Below are 19,954 nucleotides of genomic sequence, written 5' to 3' on the forward strand. Positions count from 1 at the left end.
TATGTTAGAAAGTCCCTCACTTAGTTGTGAGGGATATTCGGAACTATTCCAATGATCTCTAGTAGTCTTTATCCCGCCAAACCTTATTAGGGTTGCTCGGAACGGTGGCGCACCGATTGCAACCCTCCACCTTGGACTCTATCTTGGGCTGGTTGGAAATTCCACCACAACCCACTAAAACTTAGTCTAAAGTAATCAAGACTTAACAAAATTGAAGATACCAAATCTAAACTTATCTGTCAAATCAATGTAAAAAAAAAAGGCACAACCATTTTTCTAGGTGAGATGGGTTTAAAAAACAAACCAAATTAATGAAACTCATTAAAAAGCTACTCACGGTGAATCCAACCGTATAGAAAAATAATTTCTTATGTCAATTTTAACAATTTTCATTGGTGTCACTTTTAAACAAACGATAAAGATTTATATTTTTAAATATATTGGAAATTGAAAATAAATATGACATGAGGTGATTTCTTCTCAAAATAGGTTCTCGAATTCTTTTTAGAGAGAAATTAGCGTGTCCCCTGACCCAATTTTGAGGACAATGGTGCATTTCCGGTAAAAGTGGCATAAACACCCAAAACACTGAAAATTCGTCTAAAAAAAGTAGGAGGCCTTTAATTTTTATAAAAATAAAATTTGAAACAGCTGACATGCGTACGACCAAACGCAAACATGACGACCGAACCGAACCCAAACCAATCTCATAGTGTGGACTAAGGCCTACCTGTCAGTCACCTCACACTATGCACTTACCTGTGAGGAACCGCTTCCCGGCCGAGCTAAGCTGACTGTTTCTGTGTGTGAAGGAACCCTAGCCACCAAATTCCCCCAATCAAACACTCCTCCCTTGCGAGCGACTCGAAATTGCCCTCGCCTTCGCCACCGCCTTCGCCATGGATCGCGATTCGAGTCCCGGCCTCGTCCATCTCTGTATCGATGGGCATGACTATGGCATGGTAATCCAATCCGACGCCGACCGGTCGATGAAGATGTGGCGTGAGAGGGACATGGTTGGACTACGGCGACCTGAAAACCCTTCTCCAGCATCCTCCTCCCGTGGAACTGGGTGAGTGACCTCCGCTCCCCCTGCTCTGTTTAGTTGCCCTGCCCTCCCCTCTCCTCTCCTCTCCTCTCCTCTGCTCTAAGTAGATTTGACGAATATTGTCCCGAGCAAATTCCTCAGCTGCCCCATGCTCACTAACCTGATCATCCATCGGCGGAACATCTGTTCACTGCTCCTACATAGCCAGAAAGATTGATGTTCCATTCAGTTCATATTTCCTTAGCAGCAGCCATGTGAGCGGAATTGGGGAAAGGAGGAGAAATGGGGAATTTTTTTTAAAGGTAGCTTATTTTTTCACTCGCCACAAAACGTTTTCCCCTTTCACGTTCCGGTTCAACAAATATTTAGCTCAGAAGGTGTGGAGCAGATGTTCCCTGTGGTCAGTGGCATTTCATGGAGCTCAAGAGCTTATGATGACTCTCTGAAGCGCTTTGGGGGTGCTCTTGCTTCTGACCTGGCAGGGAAAAAGAATTTTGATTGTAATGTCTTAGCCTTTGGGCTCTCTGTTTTACATTTTGTTGCCCCCTCCAAACTTCTGTTCTTTGATTCTAGGATGAGCAGAGACCGCTGTTGCTAGCCTCAGGATAAATACAATCATACGGTTGTCGGTAAAAATTTACCTTTTACATATTTTGCAGTTCTCGCCGGAGACCAAAACATGCAGCTCAAACGTGTATTCGGCAGAGTTCCATGTATTCAGATCACCCGAGGCGATCTCGACGTAATCCAGGACGAGCACGGCCACCAACCAACTTACTGTAAGTGCCTTAATTACTGTTTTGCTCTTTCCATTTTTGGTTAATGTATATATCTGCTGCTTTCCATAAAAAATAGCTACCATTGCATTCCTTTTGCCTAGTATTTCCTGCTGGCCTTCTCATAGAAGGCACAGAATGGCCATGTACCCTAGAATATCTATTACTTTGTATGCAATACCTCCATTGTGATTTTCAACAAACAACATGTTCCGATCAGGGTTGAGGAGGATGTCACTGAGGTGAGCAGCAATGAGATTGGCCCTACAATTCCAGATACATCAAAGTTCGAGGCACTGTCGCTGAACGACTCACCCTCTACACTTGATTCGACTGATGGGTATGACCATTATTGTTTCTTTCATTCAAATCATGGGCCTTTTGTTGTTATAACTTCACGGCATCCTTGGATGTGGTTTGCACAAATTGCAGTGCTCATCCAAGAGTTAGATCACTCCTGACCCCCTTTCTGAACATAGTAGAGAATTTTTGCTGAAAACTGTAGAAGTACTCTCCTTTTCGCCTATCCCACTAACCCTGGCCTGGTGCTTAATGTTGCCCTCTTTTGGCGATATCCAGTGTCATTGAGAAGTGCCTTGCAATCATAATTCATGAGATTCATTTCCCTGAAGAAAATATTTTCAGTTCTCTAGATGCACATGCAAATTGCTTCTTTGTCTCCCCCACACTCATTTCCACTTGAGCACATCCCAACTCTTGTTTGCTATAATTTGTTTTATGATGATTATCTGGTTTGATTGTTAGTTGGTTTGTTCTCTTATAAGGTTCCTTTCCCCCAAGTCTTTTACTCTGAATAGATGTTGATTGACAACATGGTTGTAAATTGTTATGACTTAGGGCTGTGATGTGTTTGGGTGACATGGGCAGCGCTGAGCATAATTCTACAACTGATGGGTTGTCAGCATGTCAAAAAGTGTTGTCACCACTGTAAGTCTCCCAAGCATGTTTACTATGATGCTTGGTCATTTTTCTGTTCGGTTATTGGTTGGTTTGTTTTCTTAAGACAAGTTGTATCATTTAAGTATGTATCTCAGTGAAACCAGAAGACTGAGCTTTCTATTGTTTCTGTTCTGGGTGTAGTACCTACTTGTTATTTGTTTTACTTCTCATAGTATCCTTCCTATTTTTGTTTGGTGATAACATGACTGGATGATCCTGTCCCCCACGACTTTTAAACCCAATGTCAATTTGTCCTCATCTTTCCCTGACTTGTGGGAGGTCCTAGCTCTATTCAATAGCGCAACACGTTTTGCTCAGCAAAATGATTGCACTTGTTTGGTAAAGAAACTCATTTTGCACTACTATGCTACGGAATCTGTTATGTCATAGGAAGAGATCCATACCTTTTTTGTGGTGAAAAACTGCTAGTTATGTTCTCATCCTTGCAAGTTTTTCGCACAATTGTCTCAGTGCTTCCAAAGGTTGGATTTAACTTTGTGCTTGAGAAAAAAGTGTATGGTTATTTTAGTAAATCTACAGTTTCTTTGGGAGTTTCTTGGCTTAGCCTGACCTACTCAATGTAGTTTTGTCTTGTTCAACCAACCCAAACCGACAAAGTAGGACTGTGAGGGTTAATGTGAGTTGAGGGAGAAACAAGGTGGAGTAATACCCTGAATTCTCCAAACCACAAACCAGCCACCAGAAAGCAGTCACCTTTATCATTGTGATGGACGGTGGTGCTGATACTGATTGTGACCAGACTAACCTAGTAGAGGAATATTTGTTTGGGTACTGATAGAACCTGAGCCTGTGCTTCCCAACTGAGGACTCATGTTGAAAAAAACCTTTCCAAGATCTCATAGATTGACCAGCAAACTGCTACTATGCGATACCTTGATTGGACTCATTTGAACTTGAGAACTTGAGTATAGAATATGGACAAGTGCAATACGATTACAACTTTACAAGTACTTTCTGTTCTAGAATCATTATAGTCAAAATTCTGTTTGCAAGAAGATTTAATAAATGTTGGCTGACTTTGTTTAGTTTCAATTGCTTTAATCTAGGGTTGTGGTGCATACTAGTGATACTAGTAGTGGCCTACCTGATTCTGCAATTATGGAGCCATCAGCTGCCGTGGAAGTTGTGTCGCCCAAGTAAACACATCCCAACTCTATTTGATACTATGTGTAAATTGGATCTCTCCTTTAAGATTTTTTTTACATGCAATTTTCATTATAAGCATAAGGTATTAACTAGTTTTATGTGCATGTGGACTAATTAACGGAAAATAGCAATGGGACATGAGATTAGTTTGTGCCCTATATTTTAAGCACCATAAATAAAATTGTTGCTGCTATAAAGCCATAATGTTCTGAGACAATTGCATATAAAAACATGTCCTAGTATTTAACAATGCCACCACGGAAGTGTCCAACCTACCACTTCCATACATGAATATTACTGTACTTTTTTATTGCTTTACATAATCATTTCTAAGCAGCTGCTATTTGTTTTTTTTCAATTTTAGGAAAACGAGTTCATTTGCGTAATGGTACCCTTCATAATAACTTATAAGTTCATTGTTTCCATTTAGAGTGTGGTTTGAATTAGCTGTCCTTCCACACTAAAAGCAATGAGAAACGTATTAACTTAGATCGTGATTTTACTTAGGGTATACCTCCAAAGCAAGGAAACATCTTTACGTGGGTCATGATTTTACTTAGGGTGTATCTTTGTGTTAGCCTGCTGTTTGATTCAAATAAAACTAAACTTTGATGACCTTGTGGTCATGATTTTACTTAGGTCTGAGGGGCTTTGTGTTAGCCTGCTGTATGATTAAAATAAAACTGACCTTTGATTACCATGTGGTCATGGTTTTACTTAGGCCAAAGGGGCTTCGCGAACTTGAGGAGTACTTGAAGGAGCATACGTTTGATAGTGTGGAAGATGCTTTTGAATATCTTTGGAATAACCAAAAAGATGCTCTGGCTGCAATGTCCCAGCAATCTTCACTAGACAATTATGAGTTTGGATCAGAGTCAAAGGTGGCACCTGAACAAGAAGAAGCTGGATCAGTTCCAGCATCAGAACAAGCTCCGTCAGTTCCAGAGCAAGGGCGATGTTCTGAAGCTTCCTACGAAGAAATTGCTCAAAATGGGAAGAAATGGATGAGGGAGGAGGTGATGGTAGCATTTAATAAATACATTGAAGACAAAGATGATTTTGAGGTTTGTTTGAATTTCTAGTTGTTTCAGTTACTTGCAGTTTTTACTACCAAATGACTTCTTTTAGGTACTCATTCCTAACAAATGTTTTTTTTGGTTATAGGATATTCAGTATGAATTTGATGAGCTTCAGCACCAGTGTTTTAGTGTGGAAAATTATCACAAGATTTTTCACCATTTCAACTTCACTGTCAAGATGAAGGTTAATGGTTCTGCTGATTGGACATCAGCACTTTTCTTTGCGGAAGTGAAGGAGATATTTAGACAGAAAATTTACTTCTGCACTCCTCTAGAGCTGTATGAAAATGGTATGAAAATCTTCATCCTATTGAGCTGAAATCTTATTGATGTGCAATAACATTTACTTTTTGCTCATTTGTGCACACAACATCATGTCATGAAATATTTCTCTGTAACAGGCCATTGCGACGCATGCAAGAAGCAAGGGATGGATGATCTGAGGCATCCTATAATAGGTGTATATGACAGAGGCAATCCAGATACAGAATTCCCCTTCATGTACGGATGTGATGCGGACGGCTTCTTGTACGATTCTGAATAATCTTATGATAATGTTCCATCTACCTTGGAAGATGAAGCTGATGCGTATGATGAGCAATTGAGCATTAGCTTATGGTTCGATGGTGAACGTTTCTGGGATTACATGGTGTGTGCTGGTCCGAACCCAGTATAGTAGGTCCAAGTCCAACCAGGATGCAGATTTCAGGACCTACCTCTAGGTGATACTAGTATATGTAACCCTAGGTGCATGTCGATGTGCCTGCTGGCAGCATAGCAATACATGCATGTTGAATGGGAACGTGGTTCAGTTTCTGTGTTATTTTCTTGGAATATGTAAAAACCACCGATACTAATATTAAGTTATTTACTCGTTGCATGAATCAGCTGTCGTGATTTGGTCTTTCTCCTCATCTATAAATGTGGTTTTAACTTCGATCCAGTGCGCAGTTCATACATGGCCTAGTTCATGCTCAGTTCTCATATTTCTGTTCATATGTTAACAAGGTAGCTCTAATTGTTCTCTCAAATCAGTTATTGTACCTACCGTTTCAGTTCAATTTTTTATCAGATAAACGAATCTTCATTCTATTATGGATAGTTAAGTTCGTGTAATTGTTTTAGGGGTTATGTATCTGAGGTATGTATGTTAATGTGAGAAGCAAATTTTACGATATGCCGTTTTTTTTTCTTTTTGCCGTATTAACATATTTGCTCGAACAGAGCACGCCCCCTGTTTCCACTGAAAACCAGGTTCCAGCTAAGCTATCGTATCTTCATGTCCTAGGTTCACTGTAAAAAAAAAATGGAATCGCGTGAAACTGGCAGATCGTGTCTAGTCACTGCTCTCGTTGCCAACTCTCAAGCCTCTGTTAATTAGTAACTCAGGCAAGTTATCCTCTTGCTTTGTGAAACTGATAAGGAATTGGGAAAATTAAAAGAAATTTCATGCAGTTGACAAACGCCGTCTCTCGCGGAATCAGGTTAGCCGGAGAGATGGACCTAGTCCGTGCTCAATACATTATCGTACGGATACTTCTGTATCCTTCCGATGATGCCGTGTCATGATGGCCACACCCCGAATTCGTCTTGTTATAAAATATTAAACCCTCCATTATTTGACTAGCAAATCCGGCTCTCCCAGTGGCAGACGCGTTTCTTGCAGCTAGATATTTCGTTTGCTCCTCTGTTCTCTTCACATCGGTTTTTGGATAGGCACAGCCGCACAGGACGGTCTGACGTTGAAGACTCGAAGGATGCAGAAACGCGTGGTGCTGGTGAGCGCGGCGGTGGCCGCGCTCGGCCTCGCCGCCGCCGTCTTGGGGTTCGTCGCGGAGGCCACAAAGTCCAAGGTAAGTGAAGCATCTCTGCTCCTCAAGCTTGCGTCCTGCCTTCGTTGTTAGGTGGTCATGATCGATCGCGTCGGACGCGCAGGCTTTCGTGGCCTTCGACGGGCGGCGCTGCGTGTACCGGCGCACGCCGGCGCTCTTCTGCGGCGTCGTCGCGGCGCTGCTCGCGCTGGCGGGGCTGGCCCTCGCCACCGCCGCCAGCGGCTGCTTCGGCCGCAACGCGCCGGCGACCGGCCGCCGGCACGCCACCGTCGTCAGGCTGTCGATCGTCGCGTGGTAAGCTGCTGCTGTAACCGCACGCCGTGAACTCGCAGTGGTGCCCGCCGTTCCGCGCGTGGCGCCGCGCGCCGCCGCTCAATTGCGTGTCGCTAGACCATCGATCTGATTTGCCGAGATGCCTTGCCTCGTCAGGGTGCTGGTGGCGGTGGCGGCGGCGATGTTCCTCTACGGCGCGGCGCTGAACAGGGGCGGGACGCGGGGCCTCTCGACAAGCAGGCGGGGCCGCTACGGCCGCGGCTACTACTACTACGGCTGCGTCGTGCTCAAGAGCGGCATCTTCTCCACGGCGTCCATCTTGTCCGGCGCCGCTGCGGCGTGCGCGATCGCGGCCTACGTCTACCTCCAGCGGATGGACGACTACCCGGCCGTACCGGGCCAGTTCGCCGCGCCGGGCGTGGCGATGGGGCAGCCGCAGTGGTCGCAGCCGTACCCACCGCCGGCCTACCCCCCGCCTCCGGCCTACCCGCCGCCGCCTATGGCTTACCCTGCTCCTCCGCCGTACGGCGGCTACGGCGCCAAGCAACCTGCGGGGACAGCTTGACGTCAGTTCCAAGTTTCCAACCCACACCGTGTACGGTGTACCGGTGTACGTGTCATGAAACATATTACGAATTTGTAAGTGCAATTTATCAAATGTGGAATCTATTGCTCCCTCCATTTTATGAGAGTACAAGATATATTTTTATTTTTCAATGAAAGGCTTATTCACAAGTGTCCATGTCATCCTTTCAAAAAAAAATAAGTGTCCATGTCATCTATAAATGACACAATAGACAACCTCTCCAACTAGTTTAATATATGGGCATTGAATAATTCACACATATTGGATTATGTTGTACGCTAACTTTCCTCCTGTCACAATTAAGGATATTTTGGACATTGACAAAGAACACCTTTGAGTAGCACTTTTATTAGAAAATATTTATAAAACAAAGTAAAAGTATGTTTCATGAAAGTACGTTTGGAGACGAATCAGCTACTTGTGTCATTTTTAAATACCCAAACTTGACATTAGAAAAATAATATTTAACCAAAGTTTAAAATAGTTGACTTAGAGCAACTCCAAGAGCTCCCTTAAATTACCCCTAAAACCTTGATTAGGGAGAAATAGGAAAAAAAGTTGCTCCAACAGTTCCCCTAACCCGCAAATTTACGTGCACCCGCATCCGGGGCTATTCTTCCCGCAAATATGCGGGGCGCTACTCCTCCCCCAATCCTCCATGCGCGCCCGCGATAGCCACTCGCGCCTTTTTTTTTCACGCATGCCATCTCCCCGTGGGTTAGCGGCGGCGACCTTCCCAAGCGGCGGCAGCAGCGGCCCCAGGTCTTTCCCGAGCGGCGGCAGCGGCGCAGGCCTTCCCCAAGCGGCTCACCTTCACGCAGCTGGTAGAGGCGACAAACGGGTTCTCCACTGGCAGCCTGGTGGGGTCCGCGCGGGTTTGATCCTCTCAAGGTACGCGAGTTCTCGAGGCCCCATCCGTATCTGCTACTGCTATGCCTCGTACGATTTCCTGCGTGTTCGTGTTCATCATAGATATGTCCCTTAGGGTTCCATTTGCGGGTAGAGGTGTAGATCCGGGGCTGCGTGAGTTCGAGTGGATGTGAACGTGATAAGGTTGGACAAATTGGTTCGTTTGTCAGCATTAAGACTGGGCTGATGTTGGCATGCGCGTGATTCCGCGGTCGGACTTGCATTTAATTGTTGGATCGCGTTACTCTTTTGTGATCTGGTTTAGATTGTTTGTTTGTTTCATCTAGGTAGTGCAGTTCCGATGGATACAGTTAGTTTTTTGTAGGTTTATCCAGATTGGTGACTGTTGTCCATCTGGCCAATGTTAATCACCGATTGGTGTGGTATTAATTAGTTCCCTGTTAATCTACGTGGATACCATTGCTTCAATCAGTTAACTCATGTAGATGGGATTGCACGGTACTTTTCCCTCAACACTCATGTTAGATTTGGTCTTGTGCTTTTGTCCACTTTCCACTGCAATATTGTTTTGATGTTGTGTTCTGCTGCTATTGTTAGTGTGGTCCGGCGGGTTCGATGAGGATGTGTGATTACCAGGGTCGATGTGTGATTACCAGCGTCATCATGTTGCCAAAGTATGAACAGGATGAGCAGGAGATCGCGAGGGGCCTCGCGCGGGGTAGGGGGTGTTGCGAGAGGGAGCTGTCCCCTGCGCGCGCCAGGGGGAGGTGGGCAGCTCAGGTTCAATTATGATGACAAAGCCTGTTTTAAATTATTGGAGGATAGTTTTTAGCGTTCTGCTGTGGGCTGATATAGTTTTAGGGGAAATTTTTTTTAGCATAGCCCCAATAACTCATTTTGGAGAAGAAATTTTTGGGGAACTCTTGGAGTTGCTCTTAGTCATGACTCGAAAGACTAGTTAGTTGCGGCAAATAATCTTCTCTCTTTTCTTACGTGTAATCCCTCCATGTATGACAAATAATGCCAATGCACGACTTAGTACTTTGTTGGAAATATCCCAATCGTGTTTTCTTCCGAGAATACCATAATAAATAGTTTGTTTTAAATTTTGCACTTTACATGCGCCGAGGTAATTCCATAGAGATTCCTGGATGCATCGATGAGATTGTATTCTTTTTGCATGGATTTTTGTTTCTGTTGTTGATCAGTGTTATAGGCTGTTACATAATTCTCCAACCGTGTTCAGTGATGGGAACCGCAATACCATGAGCGAGAGTATGTATCTTTTGATCTTTTCTGAATAATCGTTTCATTATACGTTCGGAGTACATGAAGTGTTGCACTGATACACACCATGAGTTCGTAATGTAAGCTTTGAATCGGTAATCCCTGCATGCCTGGGCATTTCATTTTGTCAAAATCGTCTAGGTGCAAGAGCGGTTTTGTGTTTTGGCAAAACAATTTACGGCTTGTGCCAATCGGTCTCCGGCAACAGATTGGTTTTGTGTTTTGGCAAACAATTGCCTCGTCGGATTACGTTTTCTGGCGGGAGAGACGGAAACATACTGCCGCCTCCTGGTGCTTGGAAAAAGGGCAAGGCGCGAAGCTTGCTTCTCGATCGAATTCTAGTCGGACTCGGAAGTCGGAACCATCCGGCGCATCGGAAGCGCGTGGCGGCGACCGTCTCCGACTCGAATCACTCGCCCGGGGACGATTAATAGCACCCCACCATGCCTCCATGCCTCCACATCCATCCTCCCTCTCCCACCGGTCCTCTTCTCTGAGTTCTCCCTCCCGGCGTCCGGCGAGACCCGCGAGAGTTTGCTCGCCCATTCGACGTGCGGCCAACCATGGGCGCCCTTCGTCGCGCCGCTCCCGCTCCCGTCGCCCGCCCGTTCTCGAAGCGTTCGCGGGCCGCCGCACCCGCGGCTTGCGGCGCCATGGCGCGGCAGTCATCGTCGACGACCCGCGGAGTCGGCGGCGATCAGAAGCTCTCCGCGCCCTGCCCGAAGTACACCAAGGTTGTCCGTAATGGCGTCGTCGTCGAGATGGAGGTCATTCCTGTCGGCGGCGACGGCGAGGTGCCCAACGCCCGCCCGTTCGTCAAGCCGCCGCGGGTCGTCGAAACCGCTACTTGTGGCACGATGGTGCGCGAGAAGAAGTCGGCTAGCCGCGCCGGCGCAGACGAGCAGTTCTCGTTGCCCAGTCCGAAGCGTACCAAGGTGACCCGCGACGGCGTCAAGACGATCTCCGTCGAGCCTGCACTGGGAACCCTTCGGAAGAGGATGGCCGCGGAGCTCGACGCCCTCCACGGCCTCCTGAGGAAGGCGGAGCTCTTGTCTAGCGGCAACAACGGGCGGTCCATGGCCGCCGCCGAGCCACGATCGGAAGCGCCGGCGGAGGCTTCCATCAAGACGCCACCGGCGCAGCGGACGAAGGTTTTTACTCCCGCGAAGATCGTTGAGTTCGAGAGCGCGGAGGACAAGAACGAGTTCGTCGACATCTGCGGCGGCGTCTCCCCTGCCGTTCCCGTTGAGAAGGCTGGCGAATCCGGCAATAGCCCGATCTCAAGCAGCGATTTTGGAAGCTCGTCTTCGAGCGATTCAGATTCAGACAGCGACTCCGGAAGCTCATCTTCGAGTGATTCAGATTCGGACAGCGAATCTGACAGCGATCCCGACGAGACCGTCGACGTCCCGGTTCCACTTCCACAGGCGGTCCTTCCCCAGGAGAACGGAACATCTGTGCAGCCGGCACCGGAACCGGCATCGGAGGTGGTGCAGAGTAAGGAACCAGAGAAGCACTCTAAGACCGATCTGATCGCCAAGGCGAAGATCCGACGGCAGCTTCTGGAGATAGAGAGGGCGGTGCTGCCCGACGAGAGCATCCACGCACGGGACCTGCGGCGCCTGTGCATAGCCGAGTATGGCCGTCCCGGCATCATGCAACGGCTCGGACTCTTCCTCAAGGCCGACGCGTAGAGCGGTGCAGATTGAGCTGGAGTAGGATAGTTTGTCTGAATGGACATGTCTGAAGTCTGCTGCAGTATGTGTTGTGGTGTCAAGCATGTAACCTGAATCAAATATCACCTGAGAGTAAATGTCTGATAGATGTATGTTGTGCCATGTAGCTTAAATCAGTTGTCACCTGATAGCAAAATGTGCTTCAGGGCTGGGTATGCCAATATTTCAGCATGCAACATGTAAACTTAATCTGTCCCTTTTAGTTCTGGGCAACTTTTGATGCTTTATTTGTAACTATAGATCGAGTTCTTGATGAAGTCTCATGTGACTCTCACTGATGCATAGATCTTTCATTGTGTATCATCAGTTCATCACAGTGGCTCTGAATGTGTCTGACGCCTCCGGACAGCAAATGTGTGTTATGGATGGGCAGGCTAACTTTACTCGTTTCTTTCAGTTCTAGGCTTCCAGCCTTTCATGCAAGGTTTGATGCTCTATTCTTGTGCTAAACTGCTCTCATTTGTCTGCACTTTTAGCTACACTTCTTGTTCTTTCTTCATTCATTTTCTCGTACTGTAGCTCAGTTTCAATCGAGGGGAAACAAAGGTGCAGCCTTACACGTATTACAATCAGAATACAAAGACTTTTGCAGAATCATGCACTTTGTTTCCACTTCCCACCCTGGATGCATCAACAGGTTCACATACAAGTTTCTTGGCACACGCACATGACAGCTTTGCCTAAGGGTCACTTATTAGAACACATATTTTGGCAACAATCAACCAAGCTCCTTCAGCCTTCGATCATGTCATTCCTATATCTAAGTTTTCAGCCCCCAACTTTTGCGACAAGGAGGAATAACCATTAGCAGCTACGGAGTAGTTGCTTGAGGTGAGCATGGCGCGGTGGGCTCAGAGTTCTCTTTTCTACTCAAGAGATGAAGAGAGGATTCTGTTTGACTGTTCCAGGCTTCACTGTTATGCACCGGAACCGTCATCACTACATAAAGGCCTGGGGCTTGCAAACTCTAGACGGGCTTCGAAAGCCCAAGTGACGCGGTCTGCCTGCAAAATACGGCCTGGTAGTCCAGCTGGGCCGTTGGGCAGAGGTGCCACTGGCCGCATCGCAGACAGCCCAAAAGGGTTATGCGCTCTGACCTGTGTGATTCTCCAACCGTATTCAGTGATTGGATCTGCATTTGTATCTTTTCCGTTCAAAAAAAAAGAAGATGTATCTTTTCTGAATAATCGTTTCAACGTATATTCGTAGTAAACGAATGTGCACCGACACACACGTTTGAGTTCCTGAGAAACCCCTGTATCATGTTGTCAAAATCCTCCAGGTGCAAGATCGGTTTTGTGCTCTCGGCAAACAATTGGTGACTGGTGCCAATCGGTCTCGATTGCCGCTTTGCAACTGTACAGAAGATCGGAAGGATCACCGCCATTGCCTAATCAGATTACGTTTCCTCGGTGGGTAGACGGAAACAAATTCCCGCCTCCTGGTGCTTGGTGAACAGGCAAGGCACCAAGCTTGCTTCGTGTTCGAATTCTTGTTGGAACTTGCAAGTCGGAAGTCGGAACCAGCCGGCGTAAGCGTGTGCTGGCGACCGTCTCCGACTCGAGTCGAGGCCCCTCGCCCGGGAACGATAAAACCACTCGACGGATCCATGCCGATCCCGTCTCCTCAGTCGATCTAGATCCATCCTCCCACCGGCCCTCTTCTGATCTTCTCCCTCCCGGCGAAACCTCTCGATCGCTTGCGGCGAGACCCGTGAATGTTTATCTGCTTGCTCGTTCGCCGTGCAGCGAGCCATTATGGGCGCCCTTCGTCGCGCCGCTCCCGTTCCCAGCGCCCGCCCGTTCTCGAAGCGTCCCCGGGAGTCGTCGACCGGCCGAGTCGGCGCCGACCGGAAGCTCCCCGTGCCCTGCCCGAAGTACACCAAGCTCGTCCGCAACGGTGCCGTCGTGGAGATGGAGATCATACCTGTCGCCCGCCCGCTCATGAAGCGGCCGCAGGTCGTCGGAACTGCTACTTGCGGCGCCATGGTGCGGGAGAAGAAGGCTCGCCGCGCCGCCGCCGCTCAGGAGCAGTTCCCGGAGCCCATCCGAAGCGCACCAAGGTGACCCGCAGCTGCGTCGTCGAGACGTCCGTAGACCCTGCGCTGGGACCCTTCGGAAGAGGATGGCCGCGGAACACGGAAGCAGAGGAGCACTCCAAGGCCGATCTGATCGCCAAGGCGAAGGTCCGCCGGGAGCTGCTGGAGATGGAGAGGGCGGTGCTGCCTGACGAGAGGGACCTGAAGGATCTCTCCATCGCGGAGTATGGTCGTCCGGGCACCATGCAACGACTCGGGCTCTTTCTCGAGGCCGACGCGTAGAGCGCTGCAAATTGAAGTGGAGTAGGATAGTACAGTATGTCTGGATTCTGGTGTGGTATGTGTTGCTATGTCAAGCGTGTAGCCTGAATCAAATATCACCTGAAAGAGAGAAGGTCTGGAGGATGGCTCTCGCTCCGCTCCGCTCCCCGCGCTCCCCGCTGAGCTCCGCCCCCGGTCCCCACGACCACCCCTCACCGGCGGCCACTCCGGCACCGGTGACCACCAGCCCCACATTGGGAGGATCCCCCTCCCCGTCCCGAAAGCTCTCCCCCTGCGCGGAACCCTTCTTCCCCGGGGGGACATCCGGCGGTCGGGGCAAGCAGGTCCGATGGCGGGATGAGTCCGGATCTGACTCGTCCTCCTACGGAGGCTCCCCGCGGCCGTCCTACCGCGACATCCTCCTATCCAGCCCGCCGCCCCCTCCACCAGTCAAGGCTCCTCCCCCATCCCATCCCACCTTCAAGCTCGCGCCTCCCCCGCGCCTCCTTCCCCCGGCTGGGGTCGTCGCCCCGGGGCCGCGAGGTGCCAGCCGCCGCCCCCTTGGGCGCCGCGGCCAGACCTCTGTGGCCCCCGGGCCCCCTCCACGAGGCCGTACCCCCCCCCCCCCCGGCTGTTCGATCTGCGGCCGCTCCTCTGCCCCCCTCCGATGCTGCGGCGGACGAGGGCTGGACTACGGCGGAGAGTCGCCGCACCCGGTCCAGGAGGCGTCGGCGTCAACGCCGTGCGCAGCGCCAGTTCTTGGAGGCCCTCAATCCCCGACCTGCGGCGAAGGGCATCCCGCCGGAGCTTAATGGTCGATGCCTCAACTGCCTCTCCTTCAGCCACCTCATTGCCCAATGTCGTCGCCCCATCCGTTGCTTCCGGTGTCACGGGTTCTGGCACCTCGCCCGCGACTGCAAGCGGCCGCGCAGCCCGGCCAGCTCCGCCTCCTCCGGCGTTGGGGACGAGTGCCGCTTCGTGCGTGCCCGTCGGGATTCCCCTCCGACGCCTCGCGGGCGCGACGCCGACGGGCGCCCCGGCCCCCCGGTCAGTAGCGGGGGGTGGCAATGCTACCTCTCACCCGCGTGGCTCCCTGACCACGTCATCGCTGCAGCTGAACCCGCCGCGGCCCCCGCTTCGCGAAGGGCCGTCGGGTTCCGATACCCCCTCGGAAGACGACATCGCCAACGAGCTCTTCATCGATGACTTCCCTCCCGGTCACCCGGATTGCCGCCCTGGGGAAGTCACCTGCTTCCTACCCAGAGATGCTGCCATGGATGCGGAGGAGGAGCGCCTTCGGTTTTCTCTTCTAGCGGCGGCTCCAGGTGCCCCGGCGGATTTGCCGATTGAGGGCTTTCGCCGCGCGATCGCTGAATTGCCGGTGGCTGGGTCAGACAACTTCTCGGTGCGCCAATTCTGGCCTGAGAGTTTCCTGGTCTCCTTCACGTCGCAGCGCGCCAGAGACGCGGCTATGGATGCGCGGTTTGTGCAGGTTGGCGGTCTCCGTTTCTCCCTCCACCCCTGGACGCGGCTGGTCCGGGCGAACGCCGGCTCTTGCCTCTTTCGTGTATCTCTGGAGCTGGATGGCATCCCTGCGCACGCTTGGTGCGCCCGCACAGCTAGGAAAATCCTTGCTCCTGGTTGCTGGGTGGAGCAGGTGGCGTCTGCTCCCGGCGACGGGCTGAACCTGCGGTCGATGAAGGTGCAGGGATGGACTGACGACCCGGCCCGTATCCCGAAGCGCTGTAGGCTCTGGATTGCAGAGCATGAACAGCAAGTCTCTTATGACGACACGATGATGCAGAGTATTTGGGGGAACCTTCCGCCTTACCTACGGCAGAAGAAAGGTCTTTTTTACGACATCGTCATCCGGCTTCGCCATGTCGCGGATTTCCGCTTGCGCTCGCCGACTCCATCCCCTTCACCTCCGTCCAGCGATGGGGGGTCTGATCGTGATGGTGACCCCGACCGGTACGCCCCTGGAGGGGATGGGGTCGGACCGCGGCTGCACGGTTTCCCCACGTGGCAAGGATTCGAGGACGGCTCCTTCTTCAGCAGTGAAGATGTCGCTGCTTCGGGTTCCGGCTCCAGGCGTGTCTCTTCGGCGCCGCCGCCGTCCCGGACGCTGCGGCGGCCCGACGCCCCTGTGACGGCGCACTCGGCGGTGGCCTCTCCTCGACCCCAACCACTCGTCCGCCCGTCGGTACCTCTACTTGGCGGGTCGGACCCCTGTGTGGGCGCGTCTGGCCTCCCCGTGATCACCCTCGCTGCCTCGGCTATGCCCCGCCCGGTGCATTGCCAGGACTCTTCGCCGCCACGCCCGGTCGCTGTGGCACCGCAGGGAGGTGAGCATCGGGGGTCAGGTCACCTTGGGAGGCGCCCTCCGGCGGACCTCACACCCGATCTGTTCCCGGCCACTCCGTCTTCTTCGCCCCCGCCTCGTGATGATCCAATGTTGCTCGAAACTACCATTGTATCTCTGTTGCCGAGGGACCAGTCGCCTGAATTGGATGCGTTTGGAGTTCTGCAGGCCTGGGAGCACCCGACCCCTCCCTGCATGTATTCCAGACGTCCCCGTCGCTCGCAGGGGTTGCCGGCGGACCCCTCTCTGTCTGAGCAGGTGCCACCGACGCAGGTGACGTCTACGCCTCCGGAACCTCAGCTGGAGTCACCACCGTCCCCCCTCTTCCTCCTTGGTGGCCCGGGAGAGAACTGAGGCCTTCCTCCATAGTGTTCGACTGCCCCTAGATCCCCCGCTGGCGGAACGCCCCCTGATCCAAGCGGTGCCGCTCGTCACTAAAGAGACGCCCCGCCGTAGCAACCGGCTCGCCACCAAACCCCTCAATGCTGCAGTCCGCCCATCCCGCAAGGGCAAGATCCTCGCCATGAAGAAGTTGGGTGTTCTGTCCCAGGATGCTGACGACAACTGCGCCACTCCCCGCAATTTCGACAAGTTCCTGTCTTCCTCTGTGCAGCCCCAGCATTTTGCTACGCTCCGCGACATCCTTCCGATGGCTAACGGCCTCACTGACGCCCAGCTAAGGCTCCTTGTGAGCCAATCTGGGGTGATCAGCGTCTAACGCTGCTGTTGTACCCTGCTGACTGTGGCTACGCTTTCTAATGGAAGTTGCAAATATAAATATGCTGGTGTGGAACGTCCACGGCCTGAACGCACGTTCCCGTCGTGAAGCTCTACGCTCTGTGGTGTCCGACTCGATGGCGTCAATCGTATGCATTCAGGAGACTAAAATGAGTGTAATCTCACCTTTCATTGTTGCTGGAATGCTGGGCAGCTCCTTCTCGTGGTTCGATTATCTACCGGCTGAAGGAACCAGAGGGGGCATCCTGATCGCCTGCAAAAGCCCAGATGTTTCTTGTGTGCGTTTGCATGGGGGACGCCACTCCTTAACCATTTCAGCTCTAATACAAGGCCATGACATGCCTTGGACACTGACTAACGTCTACGGACCTCAGCCAGACAGTGACAAAGTCGAATTCCTTGAGGAGCTGCGCTTAGTTCACTCTCTGGCCTCGTCTAGGTGGCTTGTTGTGGGGGACTTCAACCTCATTTTGCGAGCAATGGAGAAAAGCACCTCCAACATTAATCGTCGCAATATCGGTCGCTTCCGGCGTTTCGTGGATGATGTCAACCTGAAGGAGATCTACCTCCAGGGCAGAAGATACACATGGAGTAATGAGCGACAAACCCCGGTTATGGCACAGCTTGATCGTGTTCTAGTGTCAGTGGATTGGGAAGTTTGCTATTGTTTTGCAATGCTCCAGGCTCTTTCGACGGACATCTCTGATCATTGCCCACTTTTATTGGCGTCCAACGCCAACTATCTCCCCAAGCGTCGTTTTCACTTTGAACCGTGGTGGGTTCGGATGCCGGGATTCCTTGAAACTGTCCAGGGGGCCTGGGGTGGGCCGACGGCCACGAACGACCCGTTCATCTCCCTTGACCAGAAGCTCAAGCGGACCTCCAAGGCGCTGCAGCAGTGGAGTAGTAGGAAAGTGGGCGATGTCAAAGTACAGCTCATGATTGCCAGAGCTCTGATCCTGTGGCTGGACCGGGCGCAGGAGATCAGGCTCCTATCACAAGAGGAAGCTCATTTAAGGAATCAACTCAAATGCAAAGTCCTTGGCCTCTCTTCCCTCGAGCGCACCATTGCACGCCAACGGTCCAGGCTTCTCTTCCTAAAAGAGGGTGACGCCAACACTAAATTATTCCACTTAGATGCCAGTCACCGCACGAGGAAGAAACATATAGCTAGACTTGAGCACAACGGTGTCACTGCTATCACACATGATGAAAAGGAGCTACTCCTATTCAACTATTTCACGATGATCCTTGGAACACCTTCGTCCAGAACTGAAGCCATCGATCTTGCTTCGCTAGGATTGCTGCCACTGGACCTTGATCCCCTGGAAGCTCCATTCCCTGAATAGGAGATATGGAGAACCATTGTCGAGTTACCTAAAGAGCGTGCCCCCGGGCCGGATGGCTTCACTGCGGAGTTCTATAGAGCGGCCTGGCCGGTGATCAAGCGCGACATCCTTGCATGCTTTGACGCGCTCTACCATGGGGCTTGTATTCAGTTTGGCTGGTTGAACAGCTCTCTAATCACCCTTATACCGAAAAAACAGGACGCCACCTCACCTGCTGACTACAGGCCTATCAGCCTGGTGCATAGCTTTGCGAAGATAGTGACGAAGTTGCTTGCTAACCATCTTAGTAAGGAGCTTCACAATCTGGTGGATGTTAATCAGAGCGCTTTTGTCAAGGGAAGATCCATCCATGATAATTTCAAGTTTGTTGAGCTTGCTGCGAAATCTCTACACAGAAAAAGAAAGCCAAGTCTGCTAATCAAGCTTGATATCTCTAAAGCTTTTGACACGGTGTGCTGGCCATTCCTTCTGCAAGTCCTCCAAGCGAGGGGCTTTGGGACTAAATGGAGGGACTGGATTTCTGCCCTGCTGTCTTCGGCCACCACCAGAGTGCTGCTCAACGGCTCCCCCGGTCGACTAATTGATAATGCTAGAGGGCTGAGGCAAGGCGACCCCCTTTCGCCGATGCTTTTCATACTTGTCATGGAGGTTCTGCACCGGCTCCTCAGGAGGGCAGCTGATCTGGGTGTCCTCGCCCCTCCAGCAGACAGCACCATTTGTCATCAGTGCTCCTTGTATGCTGATGATGTGATCATTTTCGCTAGGCCTGTGGTTCAGGATGCTATTGCCATCAGAGGGATTCTGGATTTTTTTGGTAATGCTTCTGGACTCCGCACAAACCTGCAGAAGTGCTCCATTGCCCCAATTGCATGCAGTGACCAGCAAGTAGAGAGAATCAGAGGCATTTTTCCAGCTCAAGTTGTAGGATTTCCTATACAATACCTTGGTATGCGCCTGTCGGTGCGGCGCCTTAGGAAGAATCAGTTCCAGCCTTTGATTGATAAGGTGGCCAGCAAAATTTCAAACTGGAAGGCACAGCTTATGAACAAGGCGGGGAGAATGACTGTGGTCCAATCGGTCCTGACGGCCACCTGTACCTATAATCTTATTTCTCTTGACATTCCAGCTTGGGTATTCCATGAAATTGACAAACTCCGAAAAGGATTCCTGTGGGCTGGTAAGCCGACTGCCAATGGAGGGCAATGCCCTGTGACCTGGCCAATTGCCTGCCGTCCTAAAACAGTAGGGGGTCTAGGAATCCAAGACCTCCGTCGGGCATCGGTGGCTCTGCGATTGCGCTGGCTGTGGTTCAAAAGGACCGATGACCGGCGGCCTTGGAAATACTTGGCCAACACCCTGGAAAAGAGCAGCACTTTGCAAAAAGCCTTCCAGATCTCCACCCGGGTGCAACTGGGCAGCGGGAACACCGCACTTTTCTGGGAAGATCAGTGGCTGGACACCCTATCTCCTTGCACTCTAGCTCCTGACCTGTGCCTAATGGTTAAGCCTCATATCAGAAGAACAAGAACAGTGGGGGCTGCTCTCATGGAGAAAAGTTGGATCCAGGACATCGTCGGGACACTAACTGTGGC

The 19,954-nt window shown here is 51.0% G+C and overlaps 2 protein-coding genes across 2 annotated transcripts; both read left to right on the top strand.

Annotated features, from left to right (window-relative positions):
• The first annotated feature begins 774 nt into the window (after positions 1-774).
• Positions 775-5,914, top strand: LOC117865520 (uncharacterized). The gene is made up of 8 exons (XM_034749749.2): positions 775-1,072; positions 1,708-1,827; positions 2,045-2,164; positions 2,683-2,772; positions 3,852-3,941; positions 4,673-5,015; positions 5,116-5,320; positions 5,432-5,914. The coding sequence occupies exons 1-8, from the start codon at positions 900-902 to the stop codon at positions 5,572-5,574; spliced, it is 1,284 nt and encodes a 427-aa protein (XP_034605640.1). The 5' UTR covers positions 775-899; the 3' UTR covers positions 5,575-5,914.
• Positions 5,915-6,644: 730 nt separating this feature from the next.
• Positions 6,645-7,870, top strand: LOC117841472 (uncharacterized). Its single transcript, XM_034721865.2, has 3 exons — positions 6,645-6,883; positions 6,966-7,156; positions 7,292-7,870. The coding sequence occupies exons 1-3, from the start codon at positions 6,788-6,790 to the stop codon at positions 7,698-7,700; spliced, it is 696 nt and encodes a 231-aa protein (XP_034577756.1). The 5' UTR covers positions 6,645-6,787; the 3' UTR covers positions 7,701-7,870.
• The last annotated feature ends 12,084 nt before the right edge of the window (positions 7,871-19,954 follow it).

Source organism: Setaria viridis, chromosome 1 (genome assembly GCF_005286985.2).
Source record: "Setaria viridis chromosome 1, Setaria_viridis_v4.0, whole genome shotgun sequence".
NCBI lineage: Eukaryota > Viridiplantae > Streptophyta > Magnoliopsida > Poales > Poaceae > Setaria > Setaria viridis.

Coding starts and splice junctions, on each gene's coding strand:
- LOC117865520 (XM_034749749.2), top strand. CDS start 900: ATGGATCGCGATTCGAGTCCCGGCCTCGTCCATCTCTGTATCGATGGG. Junction 3,942..4,672: donor GTGGAAGTTGTGTCGCCCAA/GTAAACACATCC, acceptor GGTTTTACTTAG/GCCAAAGGGGCTTCGCGAAC. Junction 5,016..5,115: donor AAGACAAAGATGATTTTGAG/GTTTGTTTGAAT, acceptor TTTTGGTTATAG/GATATTCAGTATGAATTTGA.
- LOC117841472 (XM_034721865.2), top strand. CDS start 6,788: ATGCAGAAACGCGTGGTGCTGGTGAGCGCGGCGGTGGCCGCGCTCGGC. Junction 6,884..6,965: donor CGGAGGCCACAAAGTCCAAG/GTAAGTGAAGCA, acceptor TCGGACGCGCAG/GCTTTCGTGGCCTTCGACGG. Junction 7,157..7,291: donor AGGCTGTCGATCGTCGCGTG/GTAAGCTGCTGC, acceptor TTGCCTCGTCAG/GGTGCTGGTGGCGGTGGCGG.